General features: G+C 33.6%; 1 protein-coding gene across 2 annotated transcripts in view; it reads left to right on the plus strand.

Moving 5' to 3' along the window:
• CLINT1 (clathrin interactor 1) overlaps positions 1-25,511 on the plus strand; it is a 63,770-nt gene that overhangs the window by 25,315 nt on the left and 12,944 nt on the right. For both annotated transcript variants that reach the window (XM_069102483.1, XM_069102482.1), the window contains exons 2-8: positions 10,843-10,947; positions 11,626-11,722; positions 13,507-13,615; positions 14,511-14,675; positions 17,913-18,090; positions 21,090-21,336; positions 23,490-23,562. In XM_069102483.1, coding sequence (XP_068958584.1) covers positions 10,843-10,947; positions 11,626-11,722; positions 13,507-13,615; positions 14,511-14,675; positions 17,913-18,090; positions 21,090-21,336; positions 23,490-23,562 — 974 coding nt within the window. The remainder of the gene's footprint in view (positions 1-10,842; positions 10,948-11,625; positions 11,723-13,506; positions 13,616-14,510; positions 14,676-17,912; positions 18,091-21,089; positions 21,337-23,489; positions 23,563-25,511) is intronic.

Genomic DNA, 25,511 nt, shown 5'->3' on the forward strand with positions numbered 1-25,511 from the left:
CCCATGTGGAACAGTTTCCCTTGAACACACTACATTGCTGCTCAAGTTGTAACAGGGTGGTTCAAGCAGACAGCCCGATATCCTGTGATTTTTCTTGAGATATAAAGCCAGAGGCATTGAAAACTAAGGTTTTGCAATCCTTAGGCCAAAAGTGTAGGGGTGTCCATCAATACCTGATCATAGAGCAGTCCCATAATAATCTATTTTATAGCACTTTAAAGTTTAAAGCACTTTCAGATGCTATTTCATTTGATAGATATTTCACTTAATTTTGATAGGATGGTACTAAAATGTATTGGGGTATATTGAGGTAGGCAAGATTGATAACACCATTTTATAGCTTAGGAGCATAAAGATTAGAGAGGATTGGACTTGTCCACAGTCAGATACCTGGTGAGCAGGCAGCTCCAGGATTAAAACTTTGGCCTCTGAAAACCAGACAAGTGCCTTTTCTATGATATTGTGTTGTTCAACTAATTGTGCAGATATTATTAGTCAAGGAATTGGCATCAGTCTGAAGAGGAAAATAACATCAAGACAGAAAACTGCTGCTGAGCCCAAAGTAATGTGGAATGTGATGAATTAAAAAGAAGAGTAGCAGCTCAACACAGCATCAACAAGGTGATGGGGGTATCAATAACAGAAGGAGCAGAAGACAAGAATATAACAGTATGAGGCTTCTTTGAAGGTCAGGGAAACAATCTATGTATTAAATTTAGGAATGAAAAAAGTCAGGACAGTGATGATACTACTGTTTTAAATTTCAGTATATATTTTAAAAATAGAAGCTATTATGTCAGTGGTTCTTAACTAGGTTTCCATTAATTTGGATGGGAAAAATCCTTTGATAACTACATTTCAGTATAATCAGTTTCCTTTGTAATCCTATGTATTTTATTTTATGCATTTAAACATACTCTGAGAAAAAGTCCAAAAAGGTCTGAGACCAAAAAAAAAACAACCCAGTAAGAATGTGTTACATGTAAAAAAAAAAAATTGTGACTTCATATACCATCATCTTTTTCTGTTCTTTGCATATAGAAACATTTGTGTTAATGTTTGCCAAGTTCATAATAAAAGAACCGTCTAAAAAAGAGCTTCATTTTAAGAATTCAGTATCAGCCTCTCATCTGGATTTTGCTTTCCTCAGTACTGGCACAGTTCTTTGAGTTTATGTAAAAAGAATGTCTGTAAACAAATCTATGCTAGTTTTATTGGCAGCTTAAGTTTTGTAATAAAATTATTTCATGGAAGGGTAGGTGGGATTTAATTCTACTTCCACGTAGGTTGTAGGTACACAGGAATTAAGTTGGGGAGCAGGAAGGATTTGGGTACCAATTCCCCCCCTTTTGTTATGATGTGAAATAAAACTTTAATTTAGAAGCAGTAATCCACAAAATTATGGAAGAAATTGAACTTTAAAATTAAAAAAAAATGTATCAAGGCTTTTATTTGTTCACCTGTGACTGGTAGTGGACACCTTTTGATCTTTAGATCTACTATAAAATAGTCATCCTTTGTTTAGTTCAACTTTTGGTCAGGTTGTGTTTTTCAGTTAAAAACTGCAAAAAGAATGTCATTCTTAATATACTAATTTAAGGGGATCACCACATATATTTAGTAACCTAATAAATTTTGGTGCTCAACTAATAATCATTTTTTAAAAATTGCTAAAATTCCCAAGCATTTATTTTAAGCAAATAGGCATAAAGAATCAAATGGATATAGGGAAACTTATAAATGCATTAGATGGGATTCCTGGAGTCTTGGTCTTTTATAATGTTTAAAAAGGAGGGAGCTACATAATGGGTTATTTTACTTCGTATGCTGTCTAACCACTGAAGTTGTAAGGCACAGGAAATAGCTTTCTAGTTTTTCCTCCCACTAGTCGCAATTCAGTTATGGACATCAGGATGTTTTTTTTGGCTTATCTGTTTCTGTGCAGTTTGCCTTGCACATCTGCTTCATAAATTATTAAAGTATTCCCTTGAAAAGTTGCAAATTCAAATGAAATTCTGAATACATATCAAGAAGATATACCCTTATAGGGGGAAGAAATGAGAAATCCCAGTAGTATCCAAGCTTTCAATACAAACTGTGGGATATTCAGATCAAATTTATTTTCTTGTTTTTGATATTTTGGGGGCAAAACCTAAGGATTTTTTCTTGGTCAAGTTGTAGTTAACACTGGGTTGCTATCTTTTAGACCTATGACATTGATCTAGGTATTTGAGTAGCTGTGTTGCTTACGCTGTGTATTTCTAAGTAAATTACTATGCTGCATGTTTTAAATGATCAATTCAGACTCTATGTTTACCAGATAAAACTGCATTCAAGAGTGCTCTCACCTCTTTGCTTGTGCAGTTTTGGTTAAGTTGAAAGTAGGAGTTTCCTTTGATATATGCATAAAGATTTACACTGAATAAACTTGTTTTTGGTGTGTTAATATACCTGTGCTTCAGGTCAACTGGGCATACATTTAAAAACTCATTTAGTGCTTCCTTTTTAAAAGCTTTATGCAAATATTATCCCCCATTGACAGATGAGTAAACTGTAGCACTTAAGAGATTGTGAAATAAATGATATCTGGTAAGTTAGAACAGGGACTTAAACTCAGGTCTTGTGACTTAGTTCAGACTTTACACTACAGAACTTGAAGAGTTTGATAAGCTTTTCTATAAGGAGTAACAATATGATAAATTATGCTTTACAGACTTTTGTGCAGATCCTGCAAGGATCCTTACAATAGTCCTGTGAAACAGTTAATGTAAGTCATAATATCCGCATTACATATGAAGAAAAAGACTAGGAGAAGTGAGTATAGTAGCTTATGCAGGGTCATACAGCTAGTAAAATAGCAGAACTGGAATTGGAACTCTAGTTTCTTAACCACAATTCCAGTGCTTTTCTGCACTAAACCAAGATGTTTCACTTTCCAGATGTTTCTTTCAAGTACACAAAAGGTGAAAATAAAGGTTTAGTTCTCCTTTGCTTTTAAGATTTGGCCTTTTTTAAATTTTAAGCTTTTAATAATTATGGATTTTCTTTGAGGAATATTTAAAATGTCTAACTCATTGGTAATCATTGTAAAAAATTATTGTGTGAACATGTTATTGATAGTAATCAAATTAAATTATATTCCAACCCCACCAAGAACCCTCTTTTCCAAAAATGTAGGTTTCTTCTTGGAAAAAAAGTCAAAACTTTCCATTGAAATTATATTTTATATTTTACATGAAAAATTGTCCAAATAGGAACAACTTTTAAAAAGTACTTAAACTGCCAGACAAGTGAGTTGGTGAGAAAAAACTGAAAGAATATTACTTTAAAAGGAAAACAACAGAGTTGATTCAAATTCTGTGGTTGGAATTGCTTCCTAAAATACTAAGATGTTGGTGGATTGATTACTATAGAAATTATAGGCTAATTTTTTGGGGGGGTATTAATTAGAATTCATATATTGGGTAATTTTTTAAAAGGACAAAATTAGATTAGTCAGGAAAAATATAGTTCTTTGTTTTCTTGTTATGTAGGTTATGAAGAGATTGAGAAAAATCAAGCTAACAAGCATTTATTAAGTTCCTACTATGTGCCAAGCTCTGTGCTAAGGGCTTGGGCATAAAAACAAAGGGCCGATTAAGTTACTGGAACTTGAAAACAGTGGCATCAGAGGTGTGTCTCTGCTGTTCTGATATATCCACGAATGGCAAAAGAAAACTTGTGTTTTTCCGTTTTTTCTACCAGCCAGTCCTTATGACAAGTAAAAGCTTCTTTCTGCCCTGCGGCCTGTTAAAGGCTTGGCTGCTCCTTGTCCTTGGTGAGAGATGGCTCTCTTTCATCGAGGGTTGGAAATGATCCTGTGCATTGACTTTTGGAAGGAAAAAAACTTTTTTTCCAATGAACCTGGCAATGAGCTCTTTTATTTGTTTAATCTCCTTTATTCCTTACGGAAAGAGATATTGGAAGGATGATGTATACTGTTTCATTGAAAACTCAGGGTGGTAGTAAAAGAAAAAGGAGGGGGAGTTAGAAAGTTTCACATTTCAGCATTTAGCATTTTAGTGTTCCCTCTTGGAAAGTAAAGATGGAAAACAGAAGGTGCTTAATCCAGCAAGGTCCTTTGTGTAATAGTTGACTGTATAATATTATGCACACAGGCACTCCATGTACACACAGTATAATTGGTTTGAAATATACATTTTAAAAGGAACCAGGTTTCCCTTTTTTCAAATCTTCTAATAGAATAAGGCATTGGGTTTTTAGAAATGTTTCTAATTGTTTTCCCATTCAAGATGATTTTCCTTTTCTTTTGTAATGCATGAATGTTGTTTGTCAAATTATTTTCTCCTTCACTAGAATATTTCATATTCTCAAGATGAATGAAGGACCTTACTATAATGTATCTTTCTCACATTTCCTTGTTCTTTGTTGTAGCATGATTTGCATTAATGCCTTGCTATTTAGTAAGCATTTTGAGTATTTTTTTTTGTCAGTAATATTTTTTTTAAAGTTTCTCCTTAGGTGTTAATCACCAATTCTCTATTCCTTTTCCCTATCCAGTTTTTTGTTTTGTTTTGAGATAATACAGAATGGGTTGTTACCTATCAACTTTGCAATGTTTATTGAATGTTTGGGGGGAGGGGAGACGTAAAGTTATACTATACTTTATTTGGCATTGAAGTTCTGTAACAGAGCTCCTTTGTAAATTGTGATCCTATGTAACCAAATATAGCAATAGAGTTGGCAATGATAGTTAACAGTTTTCTACTGAGCCTTCCTCACTGGGTTGTAATGGGAGTGTGCTTTGCACTCAGAATGCTTATGAGTTATTCTTAGGATTTAAGCTAACAGTAAGGAATATGTATTTATTACAGCTGGGCAGAGGGGATATTGGTTGGTCATGATAGATTTCAAATTAACAAGAGTGATAATAAGTACCTTGTGAGTGGTTCCATGAAGTAGAACATTTACATCAGTTTTTAGAAAATGCGCTGTGAAATTTTCACCTTGCCAACAGGGAAGACTTTTGGAAATGGTGAACAGTGGAAATTTCATGAATCATTATCAGACTTTAAGTGCAAATATTTTTTAAAAGTCATTACGTTTTGGCTAGAAACACAAAACAAGGAGCGAATTTTCCTGGCACTTTAAACGACTAGTTCCAAGGAAAATTTTTTCTGAATTGTTTAGATTTTCATGTTAAAACATTTTGAAAATGTTTATCCAGAAGACAAGATTCACTTCACCTTCCTTTTTTTCCTTACCACCCTTTCTGATGTCTTCATGTTGACAATTTTTTCACGAGTTTAGGAATTATTTTCAATTTAATTCCTTTAATATTTGGTTAAGACTGCAGTGAAAGATACTTTAATAAAAATTATTTGGAGTCTGTGCATATTTAATATATTTGTTACTTAAACATCTGTGTACAGATACAAGAGGGAAAAAAACCCAACCAACCTATCAATGTAAAAAAAAAAAAACACCTAACATTAGTACAGTGTTCCATACCAATGAACCTCTGTGTCTGTCTACAAAGGAACAGGAAGAAATGGCTCCTCTTTGTCACCACACTTGTTCAACATTCAGTTTTGATTATGATTGTTCTTTCCATTTACATTGTTGTATATATTGTTTTCCTGGCTCTGCTTATTTTACTTTGTATCAGCTCATATAAATCTTAATGTGCTTCTTTATCTTCATCATTTCTTACAGCACAGTAATATTTCATTACATTCTATATCACAGTTTGTTTAGCCATCTCCTGATCAGAAGTGCTAATATTGGTATTTTGGGGGCATACAGGCCTTTCTTTTTTTTTGTCAGCGATCTCTTTTCTGGTTTCTGCCTAGCAATCCAAACTCTGGTTCAGTAGGTATGGATTTTAGTTTGTATATGTGTTTGTATAATTAGAAATTGCTTTCTAGAATGGTTATGACCAGTTTATAGCTTCACCAAAAATGCATTCATATACCCATCTTTCCATAATCCCCTACAATATTTTTCTCATCTTTGCCAATTTGTTGAGTATGAATTGAAATTCAGGGTTGTTTTGATTATTAGTGATTTGAAGTAGTCATTCTTATGAGTTAATCATTTATAGTTATTCTTTTGAGGACTTTGTTATTATTATTATTGTTATTCACTGATCACTTATCTATTGGGAATATGTATTCCTGTTAATTTACCCACTTAAGGAATTGTGGGGTAGATATAACCTAACCCATCTCTCACCATTCTCAGAAGCAATAACCCTTCTTTAAAGTCACTTTGTTGTTGAGTCATTTTAATCATGTCCTGCTCTTTGGGACCCTGTTTTGGGATTTTCTTTTCTGGTTCATTTTCCAGATGAGGGACTGAGGCAAACAGGGTTATTTAAATGACTTTTCCACAGTCACACAATGTCTGAGGTTGGATTTGAATTCAGGAAGATGGCTTCTAGTGCTCTATACATCGTGCAGTCTAGCTTTACATTCTCCTTTATTTCATATTTTGAGTATATAACTTTTTAAGCCCATATTGTAAGCTATTTTAGGGCAGAGACTGTAGCTATTGTACATTTTGCCATATGTATAGTTGACAACTTTCTTTGTTGGACTGAATTGAATTTTAAGTAGTTAAAATATAATTATAGGGGCAGCCAGGTAGCACAGCGAGTAAGAGCACTGGCCCCAGAGTCAGGATGACCTGGGATCGAATCTGGGCTCAGACACTTAGCACCCACCCAGAAACATCCGGCTGTGTAACCTTGAGCAAGTTACTTAACCCCAATTGCTTTAAAAATAATAATAAAAATTATAGTTGTACTGTGATTTTTGTGAGTTTTGCTGTGATTCTTTTTATTAGTAACATTGATGGATCCATATTAGTTACATTTAAAATTAAAAGTAAGTTTTGTTTTGACAGTACATCATGTTTTGTTGAACTGGAAGTAATACAAAAATAGGGTGTGAATTTCTCTTAATATAGCCAATGGGTACTTACATTCTTAATATTCATTTCAAGAATAGCATAGGTGATTGAAATACAGAAGCAAGTCAAAAAAAAAGCCCCATTTTAAACATTGATTTCAACCTTTTTTTTTTTTTTTTAAGCAATCGGGGTTAAGTAACTTGCTCAAGGTTACATGGCCAGTTATATCTGGGTGTGGTGCTGAGTGTCTGAGCCCGGATTTGATCCCGGTGTCATCCCAACACTGGAGCTGGTGCTCTTACTTGCTGAGCCACCTTGCCGCCCCTGATTTCAACCTTTTTAACCAACAGAACTATTTTCTAGAACTGCTGATAAAATGTAAAGTTAATTGAGTTTCATTGCTTAGCATCTTACAGCAATCCTATAGACTTTTTTTGAAGGGTGCTTTTAAAACAATGAATTTGACCAAAAATTAAAAAAAAACAAACTGAAGTGTGTGTGGGGAGGAGAAAACAAGGAGCATGAATAAACCACCAATTGGGAAATCACTTCTTAAGTGAGGAATCTATTAAATTTTTGTTTGCATTGTGTAGAAACCTGGATGTACAAAATTAGATATGTAGTATGCCAATATACTTCTGGTGAATAAGTTTAGCTATATATATTGTTTAGCTCTTGAATAGCTAAAATTTGGAGAACTTGACAGTTCCTGAATTCCACTAATTTACTTTAAAGCTAAAAGTAGAGTCTCTCTAGAGACCCAGATCCTTCATTTTAAAGTTAAGAAACTGAGATTTAGTAGGTTTTGATTTGCCTATGAGGTTCACTAGTAGTAGACCTGAACTCAGTTCCCTTTACTCCAAATATAATACTTTTTCACTACTTCTCACTGCTTTAGTGCTTAGTAAGTTATTTCTTCCAGTTGGAAACTAAGTGGTCCTCTCACTCAGTTGGCAAAAAGTTAGTCATTAAAAACAAAAACAACCCAACAATTTAATCCTTTCCCTCTTATCGTTTTTTTTTAATATTTCATTAGTTTTACTAGGAAATTACCCCCGAGTGTTTCCCATTACAATTGAACAGTGGGATCTAATAAGTACTGATCACAATCTTTCTACAGTATCTTCTGTACATCTGTGGTTTTAGACCCCACTCTTTTATCATAAATTGTGCCTTTGCTAAATCTGCAAAAGTTGCATAACTTGTCATACAGTTCTTAGACAATTCGTTGTTCATTCCAGTACAGAAATGAAAAAATTACTACCTACCCAGAATTCTAAGAATATACTGTAGGGAAACTAACAAATAGAATCTGCCACCTTTTTCTTTTGTCATGTTATTTGCCTGTCATGTTTACCTGAAAATTGACTGAAGTAACTAGGTAAGTTCTCTATGTGATCCAAATTGTATAGAATTAGTATAAATTTAAAGGCAGTAGTATACATAACTTAAAGCTATTAGTTGACATGGTATTTTCAACTTTTTGTATAATATTTTTACAAAAATTTAGTAGAAATTGCTTGAACTGTCTAGTGAAAACTTATCAGAGAGCTCCCTCTAGTGTCTAAAATGCTCTTTCATTCTTTTTTTTTTCCTCTATCACGGGAAGTCTTAGAAATAAAACTAGTCATTTTTTCCCCCTTCACATCTGGACATAAATTATTATTATTATTTTTTTGCAGAAAAGGTCACAGGAATCATGGGTAGAGCATGGAATGCAGGCCATAGAAAACATGGGAAAGGAAGAATAAAATGTTATTTCCACCTTTTTAGAAATGGTTATTTTTAAATGACCTGGAAAAAAGCCAAACTATACAACTCTTTTTTCAAGTTTACATTTGTTTCTGAATTAAATGTAGCTTAAAGATGTTTTGTTTTGGAACTATTTATGCCAAGATATCTCCTTGGCATTTTTGAGAGAGCACTTTCCGTTTTGCTGAAAACAATAAGTTTATTACAGTATTGACTTTAGAAATGAAGCATGGTTTCCTATTTAGTGATATCTTAATTACATTTTTTGGTTGCTATATCCATTCTTGAACACCGCTATACACCAAATCCCTGGTGCTATTTTTTTTTAATTGCGAATTTGCAAGTGAAAATATTTGGCACTTTTTGTAACTTAATGTTTTTCATCTGAAGAAATATAGGAAACATTTTTTTCACCGCTCTGTCGTTCTACACATATACAGACCTTAAAGAACTTTGTGAGGGGGTTATATAAACAGGACCTATTTCATTTGACCCATGGGTCTCTTTGTAGTTTAAACAAGGAAACTAGTGTGCTGAAAACTGTAAGATTCACGAAGGCTCTACTAAAAACAGTGTGTGTGTGTGTGTGTGTGTGTGTGTGCTTGTGTGTATGGATTGATAATAACTTCCAGTATTTTGTGAAATAAATTAAACTACATAAGTAAATTTCAAGTAAATTTCAAGTAAATTCTCAATAATACTTGTAAAATGAAATATCATAATCCTAATGACTATTGTCCATGCCCACAGCTGTGTTTTGACATGCTTTTTGATTTATGGTAGATGATAGACTCATTTTGCTAATTAGCTCTGAACGCAGCCAACTTAAGCTTATGTTCTTCATTTATCGAGATCCATAAGTGTTTTTGAATCACTACAAGGATATACTTAAGTGAAGATTTGCCAGTGGCTTCACTGGTTTTACTTTGCCTTATTATATCTGACAGTTTGAAAACATTGCCCCTTCTCCTAGCTCTATTAAAAGTCACTTATTTAAGGTTTTACACGCCCTTGTTAGTCATAGGGAAAATAATTTGCATCATTTAAAGTAGTTGGTGTTTTCTGTGGCAACTTTTCCTGAAGATCTAAAAGACAAACTTGATTAATAGTTGTCTTTGGAAGGAAAATATTCGTTTTCTTTTAGAACAAAGGCTTGTTTGACTTTCCATTTTAATTTAATCAGAAACTTTTTTTTTTTTACTGATCTTCATATACAGAGATGAAGACACTGAAGCATTGAAGTGAATTTTGGATGTCTATTCATTTGTCATGGAATTTATGGGTAGTAAAAAACAAACTCATGGTTTCTAAAAATCTCTAAAACCAGAATAAAGACATCTATCGTTAGGGAGGAGGGAGGGGATGGTGGTTTGATTATAATCAGTAAATAATCATTTTGACTATGTTTCTAAGACTTTTGAAGAACACTTAGCGATTTGAATTGGCCTCATTAATATACTTTGAAATTGTTCATTAATGACAAGTACTTAAAATGTTTATAGTATCATAGCACTTAATATTGTCACCTTATTCGTTTCTTTGCTTTCCCCAAAGGGTCTTTAAAACTCTTAAATTAATTATAAAAAGGTAGAATTATTGAGTTTTATCAGTGCTATCTTCCCATCTCATTTTTCAATTTGATGTTCTTGCTTAAAATGCTTTTTTCATTCCTTGTTTTAATACATCTTCAAGCCTTTCAAATTTCTCACCATGATTAAGAAAATCCTTTGCAGTCCTTTTTCAAAAACTTGAAACTATAACATTCATCAGATTCTGTCTAATTTTGCTGATTGAGTTATGGAATTTCTCGTAAATGTGCAACTCACATAAGGCTGCATACAAACCAGATCTGATCAGGAAGATAGACTCTATTGGTTCAATTTCAATTTTAATTTGACCAAAAGCCATTTTTTATTGGACCTCTGCCAACTCTAATGTAATCCCTAGTCTCTCATCTGTAGTCTTGAAGGCTAATGGAATAGTAAAGCCTTCTTAAAGATAACTTAAATGCATAGTATAGTATCCTCAGGGTAGCTTGTGCACTAAAGATGTTTTCTTTCCCACCCTGTAGAGGTATCTCATTAGGACACCCAGTAGTGTCATTATTAAGTTTTCATGTGTTTCTCAGTTTTGATGCTAATCTTCGTGTGTATGTGTGTGCAATTTTTTCCTTTGCAGCACCAATGTGGTTATGAATTATTCAGAGATTGAGTCTAAGGTTCGAGAGGCAACCAACGATGATCCTTGGGGACCTTCTGGGCAACTCATGGGAGAGATTGCCAGGTAAGTGATAATTTGACTCAGCAGTGCAGAAAGAAGTGCATCCTTAAACAGAAATGTAAACCTTGCTTCCGAACTCGGGCTTTATTCTCCATCAACTGTAGCTTAATTTCATAGGATCTGAACAGATAGTAATATAGAAAATTGAAAGCAAAGTCTATTCTGCTTTAAGGGTTACACAGGTTGTATTTATAAATTGCTTGCCCTGTTTTTCCAGAGTTCAGTAAGGCACAAAGAATTGTATGTTGATAGAATTGTTGACAATAATATAGATAAAAGAATCTGAAATAAAAGCTTAAAAATAATTTTTCCTTAGTTAATATAAAGATTAGTGTAGCAAATAAAAATGTAGATAATTTATAAGTTAATGATAATAGGACCTTGCAATGAATTGGGTATTATTTGTGTGTGTGTGTGGACACGCATGCATATTTTCTGTGTCTGTCTGGCTGGTATCTATCCACCTGCCTATCTGCATATCTCCATCTCTATTTTTAGCTATTACAAAGAAGTTAGCCCCTTTAAGTTTTAGGAATTAGATTTGTAAAATACTTGTGACTTTTCTTTTTTTGCTCATTGGGAAACACTAAGTTAGACCAAGTCTGCCATCTACTGTTGAAATTAACACATTGTAAATCTTTCAGGAAAATCAAGGTAGACCCCTCTTTTTTTTTTTTAAAGGGCCACATTTATGTATGAACAGTTTTCTGAACTTATGAACATGCTTTGGACAAGAATGTTGAAAGACAACAAAAAGAACTGGAGAAGAGTCTATAAGGTTGGATTTGAGAAAATTTAAAAGTTTTATTATTTTAATGGTATATATGCTTCAGACAGAAGTAGACTAATAAAAGTGTTTTAAAAACACATTTATATGCTATAATAGAATATCTTAGAATGCTAAGAGTAAGAGGCAGCTTTGTTGTTTGTGTATTCTACTCATTTTAAAGCATTTTATTCATTATGTGAAAATATTTGAAGCTTTCTTATAATGCTTTTAAATGTATATTATATCTTTCATTTCCTCAGTTAACATTTCCCTTATTCAGATTTTTATAAAGAGTAAAGTTTTTATGTAAAGAATCTCATTTCATTGTATTCTTTTTCAAAATGTATATTTTAGCACACAAAATTAACACGGACCCTGATTCCCATTTAATTTTGTATGTCTGTGACTTTTTTAAAGAAAATTTTCATAAAATACTATCACAGTATGGTATTCTAGCATGAAAATAGAAATTGTACGACTAATAAAATTAGTTCTGGTAGAGTGTAAAGCACTTTTTAAACCTTAACATTCTATTATTATTGGATTACATATACGTGAAGCAAGAGTGTGTGTGTATGTGTGTTGCTTTTTAAAAGTCTATTAGGATCACAGGTGATGGGAAAGTGTGGAAGGGTTGCCCTATATACTGACTGAGGTAGGATACCTACTCTGATGAAATGATCACAGCCTAGTTGAAAAAAAGTTGTAAAGTCAATTATGAGATCTTATCTCAAAATGATATTTTGTTCCTACCTTGTATGGGTTATAATGCAGAATTCTAAAATCAGATGCTTAGGTATAGGGTTATTTTTTTAATAGTGTTCCAAGTAATTTTTTTTGTATATAACTGTAGTCTACAATTTGATATACATTATTGTTACCATATTATAGTCTCTAAGTATACTTTGACTAGCTGTATTTTAATAAAAACTTTGTTGACATCTACCATCTTTTCTTGATAGATTGATATTACAGACAAACCTCGCTTGATTAAAAAAACTTCAAGTCTGAAAACCAGATGTTGTTGAAATTATCATCTACGTCCTATTTTAACATTAAAATCTTCTGGCAAATTATAAAGTAAATTATACCCTGATAAAGGGAATTCTCAAACATACTGTACAATTTTCCCTATATCAGTTTTTCATAGATTAGATAAAACTTCTAGAAGTCAGAGGAAGTTCATGTTTTTTAAAATCCTCACATAATTTTTGGAAATTTTATGGAACTTTTATAAATAAATACAAACAAAAATATTTTCAATAGGATCCGTATAGGTATTACCCTAAAAATTTTAAATAGCACAAAGAGAATCCATGTACTCAATATAAAAAAAATAAAATTTTCTGTTTGTCTTAAATGACTGACTTGGTTCATTTAGACTGATTCAGTTACTATGATCCACAGTGTAGAAACTTGGTTCCATCATGATATTATGTCACTTAGATTAAAAGGGAAAAATTTAGTCAATTTTGTGAATGTTTTGTTTACATGATGCCAAATGCTTGGATATCTGGGAGCATCTAAGTAAGTAGAATTTTTACTTTTCAACTGGACATTTGACCTCCTTCAAACAAGTTAAAATTGATTTGTGTTTAATAGAAGAATTTTATTATGTTTTTATGTAAGTCTATGCACCCAAGATATAGTTTAAGGTAAGAATCTTTATAGCCTGATATGAGTCTATATTTTTAATTAATTTGGTAATCTAGTTGGTTTTTAAAGAAAAACACTTGTAAAATGCTGATGGAGCTTTTGTTCATGCCATCATAAGGTGCTTTGTATTTTTATAGTCGTTGCTGCTCCTAGCTTACCTCATAAGGAACGGATCAGAGCGTGTTGTTACAAGTGCCAGAGAACACATTTATGATTTGCGATCCCTGGAAAATTACCACTTTGTAGGTGAGCAATAGAAAAATCTTATAAGCAAATTAAAACAGTAGTTGGAGTTGTCAGTCACCTGAACCAGCTTAGAAGCTTCTCCGCTCTAATTAGAATGTGACTGTTGCTGGTTGTGTGAAGAGTGCAGAATCCAAGACGTGGTACCCTAGAGTATTAATTAGTGAAGACAAGAACTTGCAGAAAAGACTGGCTAATAACAACAGAACCAACACAACATGAGTGTTCGGGTTTATATTAAAATATGCACTAGAGACTGGTCCCCTGTGGTGTCCATAAAGGAATAGCTTTAATCATATGGGAAGAAAAGGTTAGAGCTCCAAAACACACACATCTGTTTGAAGCTGGGGTTTTTTCCTCCCACCAAATAATATTTACTGTGCAAAGGCAGCAAGGCCAGTGTGTGTTTTGAATGTGAAAGAGGCTAGAGAGTGAAGCAAATTTCAGTTTGTAGCGTACCCCAGTTGAAAGCATTTTAAAAATTCAGTCTTTAAACAAGATCTCTAGTAATTAATATTTTCCAAAACTAATGAAACCAAGAAATAGAAACACTTTAAAAAAAATGCTTAAACTAAAAGTATTTTTTTTTTAAATATAAGGGAAAAGCAAACTGGCATTTGGTTGTGAGCTATTGTTTCATAATGTTACTACCTTGTAGTTATTTTTAGCAAATCAGATGCTTCTTATAAAGATACTTTAAACTGAAATATTTTAAGTCTGTCTTAGAATTTGCAGAAGGGGGAACTGAATTAAAAATGAAATGGTGCTGTTAACTTTTTATTTTTTTTTAAATAAAAATTATAGCAGACTGTTGTCTTTAATAGTATTTTGGTTTATGATTTTTTTTTTCTTGTGACTTGGTTTTTGTTGGCTACATTCTTCTCTTTCACATATACAGATGAAAATGGCAAGGACCAAGGTATAAATATACGCCAAAAGGTGAAAGAAATGGTAGAATTTGCCCAGGATGATGATAGACTTCGAGAAGAGAGAAAGAAGGCAAAGAAGAACAAAGACAAATATGTTGGGGTTTCTTCAGATAGTGTTGGAGGGTTCAGATATGGTGAGTAGTGGGCAAAGAACATTCAGATGTATTTAGTTGACCCTTGGGACTTACTGCAAAATCAGTGAATTACCGGAGACCAAACCCAATTATTTAGGACTCTGTAGAATCTTACACTTTGAATGGTTTTTAAGATTTCTAGCTGATGAATCCTGGGAGTCTTCTAATTTGCTTCTCAGGGTTTAACATAGCAAGTTGCACTTTTAGTAATCAACTGAATGTATATTCTATACCATCATTAGGAATGTGCTTGCATAAAGTTAGCTGTTGAGCATATTCAAGAATTTTGCTCCTTTGGTATCTATGCTCTTAAAAGTTTAACTTTGAAACAAACAACAATGAAAAAAGTATGATGTATTAACAGTGTAGTTCTTGTTGGAAATTTATACTTTGTTGGAGAGGCCGCAAGTCTCAACTCTTAAACTACCCTTGACCCAGAAAAGGTGACTGGTGGTGAGTTGTCCTCTGAAGTTTTAATCCGATAGCTTTATAACTGTCTTTTCCTTAAACCGTGTGGAGCACTTTTCTCCCACATGCAGTGACATAACTGAATTCAGATCCTCAGTAGCCGTTAGGCTTGTGGTTCTATATTGTTACACTGTTCCTGCCTCACCCAGCTTCAAGTTTACATGAATTAGAATTACTGCTGTGGACTTGCTCACTTATGTTCTTTGTTGCTTCTCCTTCTGAACAAGCTACAGTGTAACATGTAGAACAGGACCCTTAAAATGGGTCACCTTATGTTTGTAATAAAGGTGCAATAAGGGTGACTATTTGTGAGTGTGATCTGTTGAACTTGTACTACCCTATGCTAGGTGCTCTAGTGATCCTGTGATCTTGTGGGAAGCACACACATGCACACACATACTCACCCCCAAGTTTGGATGTACTGGTGTATAGGAAACTTGTACTAAAGTATCTTAACACTTTACATATGGAAGCATGAAGAATTCCTGATTTCTTATATTCTCTTCCCACAGAGAAAAAGAAAAATAGTTGAACATAAAAATTGCTGAAATCCTCTAAAAATCAGAAAATTTTTATATTAATAGAAATATAACATAAAGAGCAACTCTTGAACAGTCGTGATTATTTTACTTAAACTTAAAGCACATTATCAGGAATCTAAGATTTTCAAATTTTGTTCAGGAAATAGCTGCGCACTTCATTTTTACAGGAGCAGTTTGGGAGCACTAATTATTTCTTTTAAAAAAAATTTTAAATCACATTTTTCAACATATTTGCTTTATGGACTACCTGTACATGTACCTGTCCTTCTGTTGGCATAATTAGAAAAGTGTATCTGATAGTGATAGAAAACTTAAAATCATGGAATTTTGAGCTTTAAGATACCTTTGAAATGTGAAACATTTCAAGTCTGTAATAATGAACTTCCTTCTGTTGCAATAATTCAGTGTAGTTTCAGGCTTTAATCAATTTAAAATAATGTTTTTGTGCTTTTATAATTTTTGACATTGTCGTTTATGTAGCCCAGAGACTCAAGTAGCCATTTCTCACGTAATGAGACTTACGTTTTCTGTGAGATGATGCTATCACTGCTATTCAGTAATTTTTGCATAATGACTTTGTACATAATCTATAATCATTTTTTCTGTTATAATTCGTTTTCATGATCTAATCTAGATTTTGCCTATGTTTGTACTTCATTGTTGGAAAACATTCCTAATATTTAGACTTGATAGCATGGATATAGTTATTCCTTTTAAGTTGGAGTATTTCTAGGCTTTTAAAAATGTCCTTTTATTGTAAATAATTGTCTAGCACTTTTATTTTCAAAGACTGTTGGGCCATATTTAAATAATGTCGGTCTGTTCCAGAAGCACCTGACAGTCTTTATTCTTAAGAGACTAAGAAACCATTATTGAAAGCAGTCTATTGTAGTTAATACTAGTTTATTCCAGAGTTCATTATTGTTAGTAAGTCATTCCATACCTTTTAATATTGTTTTCCTAAGGCCACTCAAGAGATTACCCCACCCCTTCTTTCCCCCATTGTCACATTTCACCTCATAGCCTATTCCATACACTTTTTCCTAAATTCATTCTGGACATGTATGCAAGAATACACTCCCAGCTCACTGAATGAGATCCCACTTATTGCCATTCTTCCCCATTTCTCTCTGAGGCCACTAGACAAACCAGACTAAAAGTGAAGTTCTTGAAATTATGATCTCAGGCTTGTTCACTCACTGCTTCCTACGGTTCAAGCAGATGGTTCCTAAGTGTAGTGCAAGTCCAGGTGTGTGTTTGAACTATGTGTGTAGTTGATCAAGTGGTGTGCTATCTTTAACTGTTTAGTTTACATTAATGCCAAGGTACTTTTTGTTAGTCATCTTGTTTCTATTCTGTGTAACTGGTGGTGGCAAAAATTTGGTTCTATAGACTAGCTACTGCTGACCCCCACTACCTAGTAGAAAAGTTTGTGACAAAATTGTTTTCCCTACTAGATGATGTTGTCATTTAAAACAAAGAATTCTTATTAAGTTCCTTTGACATATTAGAAAATATATAATTTTGATCATGAGAATTTGTTTTATTTCATTTGAATCTACAAAATTGCTGTCAGTCATTTTTTAACTGCTGAAAACACATGTAACCTGTTGGAAAGTAATGTTTTAGCATCAGTTCAATATTTTTTATCTTAAATGTTTGTTGTGTTCATTTCCTTTCCATTCTTTTCTGAAATTTGATTTTTGTTTAGTGATGCTTTAGGTTTTCTTCATGATATGTTGTAATATAAGATTTAGATAGTAAGGCAAAATTACATACTTTTCCTAGACTTTGGAGTACAATGGTAGTTTGCAAATATTCATAACATTAAAACATCTTAAAATCTTCCCCAAAACTTAAAATGTTTTTCTTTAAATGACCATAATTTTTTTCTATTTCTGATTTTCTTGTTATCATTGTGTTTGATTTTTCTATCTTTGTGGTGATCCTTTCAGCAGCATTTAAGAACTTCTTATGTGCTGGGCTGGGCATTAAGCCTATGGAAGTTTTCATAAACAAAAGCTTTTGAATCTGCATTCCTGCCACTTAATGACTGGCATTACATGCTGTGCCTTGCTGTAATTGTGTTGATTCAGCACTGTTGGGAGCTTTGAGTTTTGCTTTGAAAACTGTTTTGTAGAAGGAAAGGCTTCAGAAATTAGAACTGCAGGCATCCTTTTGAATTTAACGTCCTTAGCTTTACTTGTGTTTTTAATGCATCATATAGGTGAAAGGTACGATCCTGAACCAAAGTCAAAATGGGATGAGGAATGGGATAAAAACAAGAGTGCTTTTCCATTCAGTGATAAATTAGGTGAACTGAGTGATAAAATTGGAAGCACAATTGATGACACCATCAGCAAGTTCCGCAGGAAAGATAGAGAAGACTCCCCAGAAAGATGCAGGTATTAACACTTTGTCTCCTAGATCTCTTGGAAAGGGTTGTGGCTTGTTTTTTTAATGCTGTGTCAAATGTGTTTTGCCAACAGTATTCCTTCATTTTCCTTCTCAGTCACTTCCACCAATTCTTAAAGTTGAGCAGGTTTTCTCTATACATTTACTTTTAAGTCACTTAATCTCTCTTATGGTGAATATTTCCCTTAGAACAAGAACTGCTGGTGTTTATTCTGATTCTGCAGCAGGATGTGGGTTGCCTTAAGGTGTCAGGTGAAATACATAAGGAAGAAGAAATTGTCCCTCCAATGGGGACGGGAACTACAACTTTATTGAAATTATTCTCTAAAATACTTTTTAAAAAGCTAGGATTTGGAATTTTATTCTTTTGCTTTCTGCCACTTCATTGTGTGTTCATTTCATATACATTTAAGGGGAAACAGCAAAGTGCCCAACAGGTTAGTAATAAAGACCAGAAGAATTAATTGCCACAGTATGGTTCTGAGGTATGGCATCTACTTTCATGCATCTCGTTTTCCTTCAGTAGTTATATAGAGCAAAATCTAAATTATTTCAGCGTTTGCTATATTGCTTTTTCATAAGTCTGTGTTAAGTATTTATTTCTTCCCTACATAGTGAAGTCTCTTACCTCTAAAGGAAACATTGATCTGTAATATTTCTGTGACTATTATAGAAACAGTAGAACTAATCTCCTAAGCTTTTTGTTGTATTCGAAGGCTGTGCAGGTACTGGAATATTTGCTAATATCCTGCTTCTCAGCACATTTATTTTGTTTACTTCCCAGAGTCCTGGGAATACCATAGACTGACCTTCACCTTCAAGATTATTTCTGGACTGTTGTCTTTATCAGCCCAAGAATTTATGAATTTTTAGAATTTTCTTTTTGGCATTCTTGTACTCAAGGGCTTTATTCAAAGGATAAATAAGGTGATGCCATAGACAGCCCGTTTACTAGGGATCTGACTTTCTGCATCTTAATATTCTCTACTGTGTTCTAATCTTTTTTTCTTTACTATGTTTCTTCACATCTTTCTCTCCTTCCTTCCTTAACTTTTCCCATTCATTCCTTAAATCTAAAATAAAACCTCTATACATATGTCTAAGAACTTATAATTTTCATTTCTTTGGTTTGGAGTATTCAGGTTGTAGTAGAGGGAAGGATATGAAAGAGTATTGACAAGATAAATAGGAAAGGGTATATGACCTATTAGATTAAGTCCTAATAATTGATACAACAAAGGCTTAGAACATACAAAAGCTTTCTAGCCAGATCTATTTTGTCACCTTATTTGGGAAATGAGGCATGTAGATTTTTAGATGATTAGACCTATCTGAGCACCAGGCCAAAATAATTAGGCATGGGGGTGAGAGAGAATCCTTTAATATTGATAGATCTCTCTTCATGTTGCTTTTTAGAACTCAAACTACAAAGCTCATTACTTCATTATTGATAGCTTGGGCTTGAAAAGTCACAAACTACGAAATTAGTCTGGACCCAAAACATGTGGAGTATAAAAAAGTAAGATTTTCATCAGCATAACTAGCATGATCCACAACACTAGTTTAATAATTCTTCCGTCCAGTTATTGTGCTGCTAAGTAGGAAGGGCCACTGAATGCATTTCAGAGTTGTGACTTTAAAATCATGTAGCTACAAAACTATGTTATTAACCCCTTTCTCTGTGGAAGGCCAGTCTACTTCATCTTAGATTTTCAGAGTTCCAAAATGATTCATATATAAGTAGAAAATTGCTTGTAGCCTAGTCTGAATTAGTGCCTTTCAATAGTAATTTTTTAGTGAAGTAGGAATTTTTTTCTATGCTGTGTTAAGTAGTATCTTTAAATTGAACTCGGCCTACTTTAAGATTAGATAAAACAGGACATGTGGCATATCCTTCTCCTTATTTTCTCCCAAATCACCAGTGTTTCTTTGAGTTTTGATATCTAAAGGTACCAGCCCATTTTCTTTTATTCTGTTAAAAACAAATTTTTGTTTTAGGCTATATGCAGAAGGTAATTATTCAAAATACTTCAATATATTTAAGCTTTCCATCTAGACTAAAATGTAGCATACTTGTTACTAAGTAAATTAAATTCTGAGGGTTTTTTTTTTCACTTATATAGAAATCAGTTTAAGTATCTTGAAATTGGGGATAATAATTGTAGTGTTTGAAAAGATTGCTCAGGTGAGTTAGTAGTAATATAATACTATATAGAGGCAATAAACAGGAATCTTTTTTTTTTTTTTGCCTTTTGCCGGGCAATTGGGGTTAAGTAACTTGCCCAAGGTCACATGGCTAGTTTTTTTGTGTGGGTGTTAAGTGTCTGAGGCCAGAACCGAATTCAGGTCCTCCTGACTCCGGGGCCGGCGCTTTTACTCACTGTGCCACCTAGCCGCCCCCAACAGGAAGCTGTTTTGCAAGCATCTTTGCAAGAAAATGGATGCCAAACCCTGGTGCTTACACTGTAGCAATCTGATCAAAGATAATACTACTATTAAGATGGTTCTGTTATGTTGTTTTTTAAGTGAGACTCCAAATCTCAGAATATCTAAGCACTGACAGGTGCTTTAAAAAGAAGTATAATAAATCAGAGAAGTGCCTGAAGTAAATTAGTTAATTTCTCAAGGCCTCAGTAATTTTCCTTATTGACAACATCGAGATAATGATATTTGCAATATTTACTTAATTCACAAGTTTTTTTGGGGGGGGTGTCAAATGAGATCTATATAACACCTATTTGTCAGTTATTTAAATTTTTTATACTTTTATATAGGAAATGTATTTCATAAGAGTTGTTTGAAATATATTGCTATTCCTTTCACTAAAGTATTTATTCAGATAGCTTTCTGATGATCCTAGCTAGTGTAATGAAGTGTGGAATTTCAGTGTTACTGTGCCTCAAATTCCTAAATACAAATCATTAAGGATAACTGTTTCAGAATAGTATCACTTTATTATTTTGCTTGATTTTTTAAAAATATCTTTTAGTGACAGTGATGAAGAAAAGAAAGCGAGAAGAGGTAAATCTCCAAAAAGCGAATTCAAAGATGAAGAGGAAACGGTGACAACAAAACATATTCATATTACACAAGCCACAGAGACAACCACCACTAGACATAAACGCACAGCAAATCCTTCCAAAACGATTGATCTTGGAGCAGCAGCGCATTACACAGGGGATAAAGCAAGTCCAGATCAAAATGCTACAACTCATACACCTCAGTCTTCAATAAAGGTAGGAATAGCCCTAAGTTTACATATTTTCAAAATTTGCAGCGTGGGCACAGAACAGTCTACTCTTAACAGGTAGCCGTGTTAATTAGGAATTCTCTAGCAAATCTCTTTATAATAGGAAAGCCCTTTGGGCAGAGAAAGCATTCAATTGGTGACCCTGAACACAAATCCGGAATGCAGAAGCAACACTTCATTTTAGGTAGAAGAAACAGACTATCATTTATAGATTTCTTTCTTGGAACTACCTCTGTCTTCTGAGAATAACTAACATCACTATTGGAGCCACAGAGGAATTTCTGAGAATAGACTCCTGTTGTAGAAAAGAAAAGAAATAAAATACATAGGGGCAGTATACATTTAACATACACTTGAAAAAGTCAGCTTTAAAGAATATCAGAAAACTATTTTGCTTCAGTCACTCTAAAAATGAACCTGACATACTGAATGAATTTGCCACTGTTAATATAACCTGCCTCTCTGGATAAATTCTCCTGTGTGATATTGATGTTTTTCTCAGTGTCTTATTTTCTCAGAGTTCTTGTTCCAGCTCTCTCTTCTATCATATACTGACTTAGAAAACGGAAAAAAAAATATTTTGAGAGTTGGTATAACTCTTGATAGGCATGAGTAGTATAGCATAGAGTTTGAATATAGATACTTTATAGGTAACTTGAGCAACATGCTTTCCATGTTGTTCTGTAATTCTTGGTTGGGAAAAAAATTATCTTCACACTTGTTCAAATCTGCTGTTGGGAGATGTGACATATATCACTAAAGATTTTAAGACCTCAGCACCAGGGTTCACAATCTAGTTAGGGAGGCAGTATGTACATGAGACTTTTAGGAAGAAGAATCATTGGAAAGATATATACATACATATCAAGAACTAGATTGTATGGTCTTACCAGAGGTGTCAAACATGTGGCCCACCCACAACATTCAAGTATGACATAAACCAAATTAAAATGTAATTGGGAAATATTTAACAAAATAAATAAGAATAGAGGCATAGTTAATGTTCATATGTATTTTTCTAAGTCAATATGTGTCCCAGAAGAATCTTTATACATGGTTTAATGACCTCCATTTCTATTTGAATTTTCCACCGCAGGTCTAAACTATTAGTGTAGAGAAAAGTGAGATTAGTGTGGGGTAGTGTATAATTAGAAAAGTTTTCATGGACACAGTAGGGCTTGATTTCAGCTTTGAAGAGGGAAGGGGAATAGAATAAGTATATATGGTGTCTGCTGTATGCTAGGTACTGTACTAAGTGCTTTGACAAGTATTACCTCATTTGATTTGATCCTTTGAAAGATTCACATAATTTAATTTGTTTTGGTAGAAAGGATAAACACCAGAATAAACAATAAACATCATAAACAAAGATTCAGACAATAATGAATATGTATTTGGAAATGGGGATAAGTATAGTGTCATTTAACCTGACATTAAGTTTCCATCAGTTGGCCCTGCCTTTCCTGTGGATTCATGTGCGTTTGTATGGAATCCCCTCCACATCCCTCTTTACCACGTCCAGCTCTTTAAAGTCTAACTTCTTTGTGGGGATTATGCCAATCTACAGTTATCTTTCACCTCTAGTTTGCATGTGTGCGTTTTGGTCCTTCCTACTTAATTTTATTATGAGCTGATTTAGGATAATGATCATGTTGTCTTCATGATATATCTGTCATAATGCCTGCAGTTTTAGATGTGCTGTAAGCACTTAATACAAGTTTGTAGACTTGTCAGTGTTTGTGAAAGTTTTTATTTGTTTTGTTTTTAACTAGAAGAAGTATGATTTCATTAAAGTTTAGAAACTTCTTCTGAGGAACCACACCTGTCTAGTAGTACAGATGGTTACCTGGGTCTGCAAGTGCCAAACTCTGCATGTTTCAGAGTTGTCTCTGTAGTTGAAGTTAGCAGATCTTTTAAACAATAATATGACTCCCCTTGTTTAAAATGAATATCTAGCTGCTTTGTTTAGAAGTAGAAATGGATAAAATGTAAAACTTAGTAATTGTCCAGCTGGCCAGAGTTTCTGTCCACTCAACTTTTTCAATTACTTGAAAGCTTTATTCATTGGAAGAGTTGTACTCTAGAAAAATCTAAAAAATTAAGTTTATTTAAACTGATATGTTATGGGTTTGCTTTTAGACTTCAGTGCCTAGCAGCAAATCATCTGGTGACCTCGTTGATCTACTGTTTGATGGCGCTAGCCAACCAACAGGTAAGCTTCATGTTTACTTTCTTTTCTCCACTAAAAAAACCTTTCATCACAGAACCTCTCTGACTCCAATAAAAAACATATTGCATCACTTTTAAACTGAAAAGAAAGTTGTAAAATAGTATTTCTGAAAAGGAGATTGTATAATATGTAATGGAAAGAGCATTAAATTAGGAATAAGGAAGACATGTCTTGTATTGCCCCCACTTTGTGCTATGGACAAGTCACTTAAACTTTCCAAGTATCAATTCCTTCCATTTGTAAAATGAAGGAATTGTAGTACATGATTGACTATCTTTCGTAATTCATATATTTCATGATCCTATAAAAAGAAAGGTAGAAAAGACAAACAGTGCTTAGGGTAGAGGGATTGTAGAAGAGTGTGTGTGTGTGTGTGTCTGTCTGTCTGTCTGTCTGTCTGTCTGAGAGACTACTAACCTCAACTTCTGGTTTGATGATATGTAATAAGGTAATGGAAAGGCACAGAAATTTGGCCAGCTAGTGATCACATTTCTCTCCGCGCTTATACTACCTGTAACCTATGCCACTTAGTTGCAGTATAGCATGACATATAACAAAGACAGATCGATTTATGAGCTTAAAGGTATAGCTGCCCTTCCAGTTTACAGCCCTGCTGTATTTTCTCATTCTTCAATTTTTGTCTTTTAATATTGTCCATCTGTTAATTCTTGCTTTTTTACATGACCAGCCCACTTCTTTTTTCCTGGTCACATATGTCCTTGATGAATATTTTATGCCATTGTGATCATTATTATGGAACATTACATTAGCATGCTACAACCTACCTACATACACCCTTCTTCCCCCAAAATGTGTTTCTATTTCCCTTTGGATCTCTTGCATTTTGATTTTTCTATGGCTTGGTGTTCTCTGATTGATAGCCATGTATCACTGGGAGAGTATTGCTGTTTAAAAGATGTGATTTCATGGCAGGAATCAACTTGGGAATCTACAGTTTCCCAAATGCCGTCCCAGCCCACTTTGCTCAATCATGAGCCCAGCTCTTCATTGTCCATCTTCAACACCTGTCCAAAATAACACTAATACATGCATGGACACATTCACTAAAAGTCATAACCTGCATATTGTGCATTTTTTTATTGTTTTCATTTTTATTGTATGAATTACTAGGCCAGTCTCTTGAGTGGATAGAATGTCATTGAGGAAATATTATAGAACTCCTAATTCAGTGTATCTACAGATAGGAATATTTAGAAAATTTCACTATCCATGTGGACTACACTTTTCATTTTAATTTTGAGCAGGACAGTCTTTCATGATAATGATGAACACATTTGGTATCTATGTTTTGCTTAGTATTAGTTATCAAGGGATTGTTGAATGGTTACCTTTGTAATCAGCTTTCAAGGAATTTTCTGTATGATTTCAGTATGAATAAAGGACATCTTGTTGGAGCAAAACCTTCACGCTTGTTTTGCTCAATTTAGTCAACTGCTCGCCTTGCTACTATCTTTTATGTATGTTTCCTGCTTACAGGATCTAAATCCTTTGAATGTAGGAGCCATACTTCCTCATAGAGTCATAGATTTAGAGTCAGAAAGGATCTTAGAAGTTGTCTAGTCCAGCCCCCTACTACTTTGCATCCCCAGTACCTAGCATCATACTCTGTACATTTTATGTTTGTGAGTAAAATAACTTTATAAAAAATAAAGCTTATTATAAAATCACTTTTTAAAAGATCTCATTCCAGTGACTTGACTTTAAAGTAATCCTGCTCTACATAACATTAGTGTTATGTTCAGCTAATATATGCTCAGTGGAATTTGTCGCTGAGATCACATTCATCACTTTCTAGTTTTTCTGAATTGACTTGGAGAGAAGAAAGTCCTTTTCTTCATAAAGCTGCCTGATCCTTGAGCTCCTTCTGCTTTAGGAGAATAAAGCACTAGGTTTTGCCTGTTATATTGCTC

The sequence above is a fragment of the Petaurus breviceps genome, unplaced genomic scaffold (genome assembly GCF_028583685.1).
Source record: "Petaurus breviceps papuanus isolate PSGF00001 unplaced genomic scaffold, PetGlider_PUasm1.0 551, whole genome shotgun sequence".
Taxonomy (NCBI): Eukaryota; Metazoa; Chordata; class Mammalia; order Diprotodontia; family Petauridae; genus Petaurus; species Petaurus breviceps.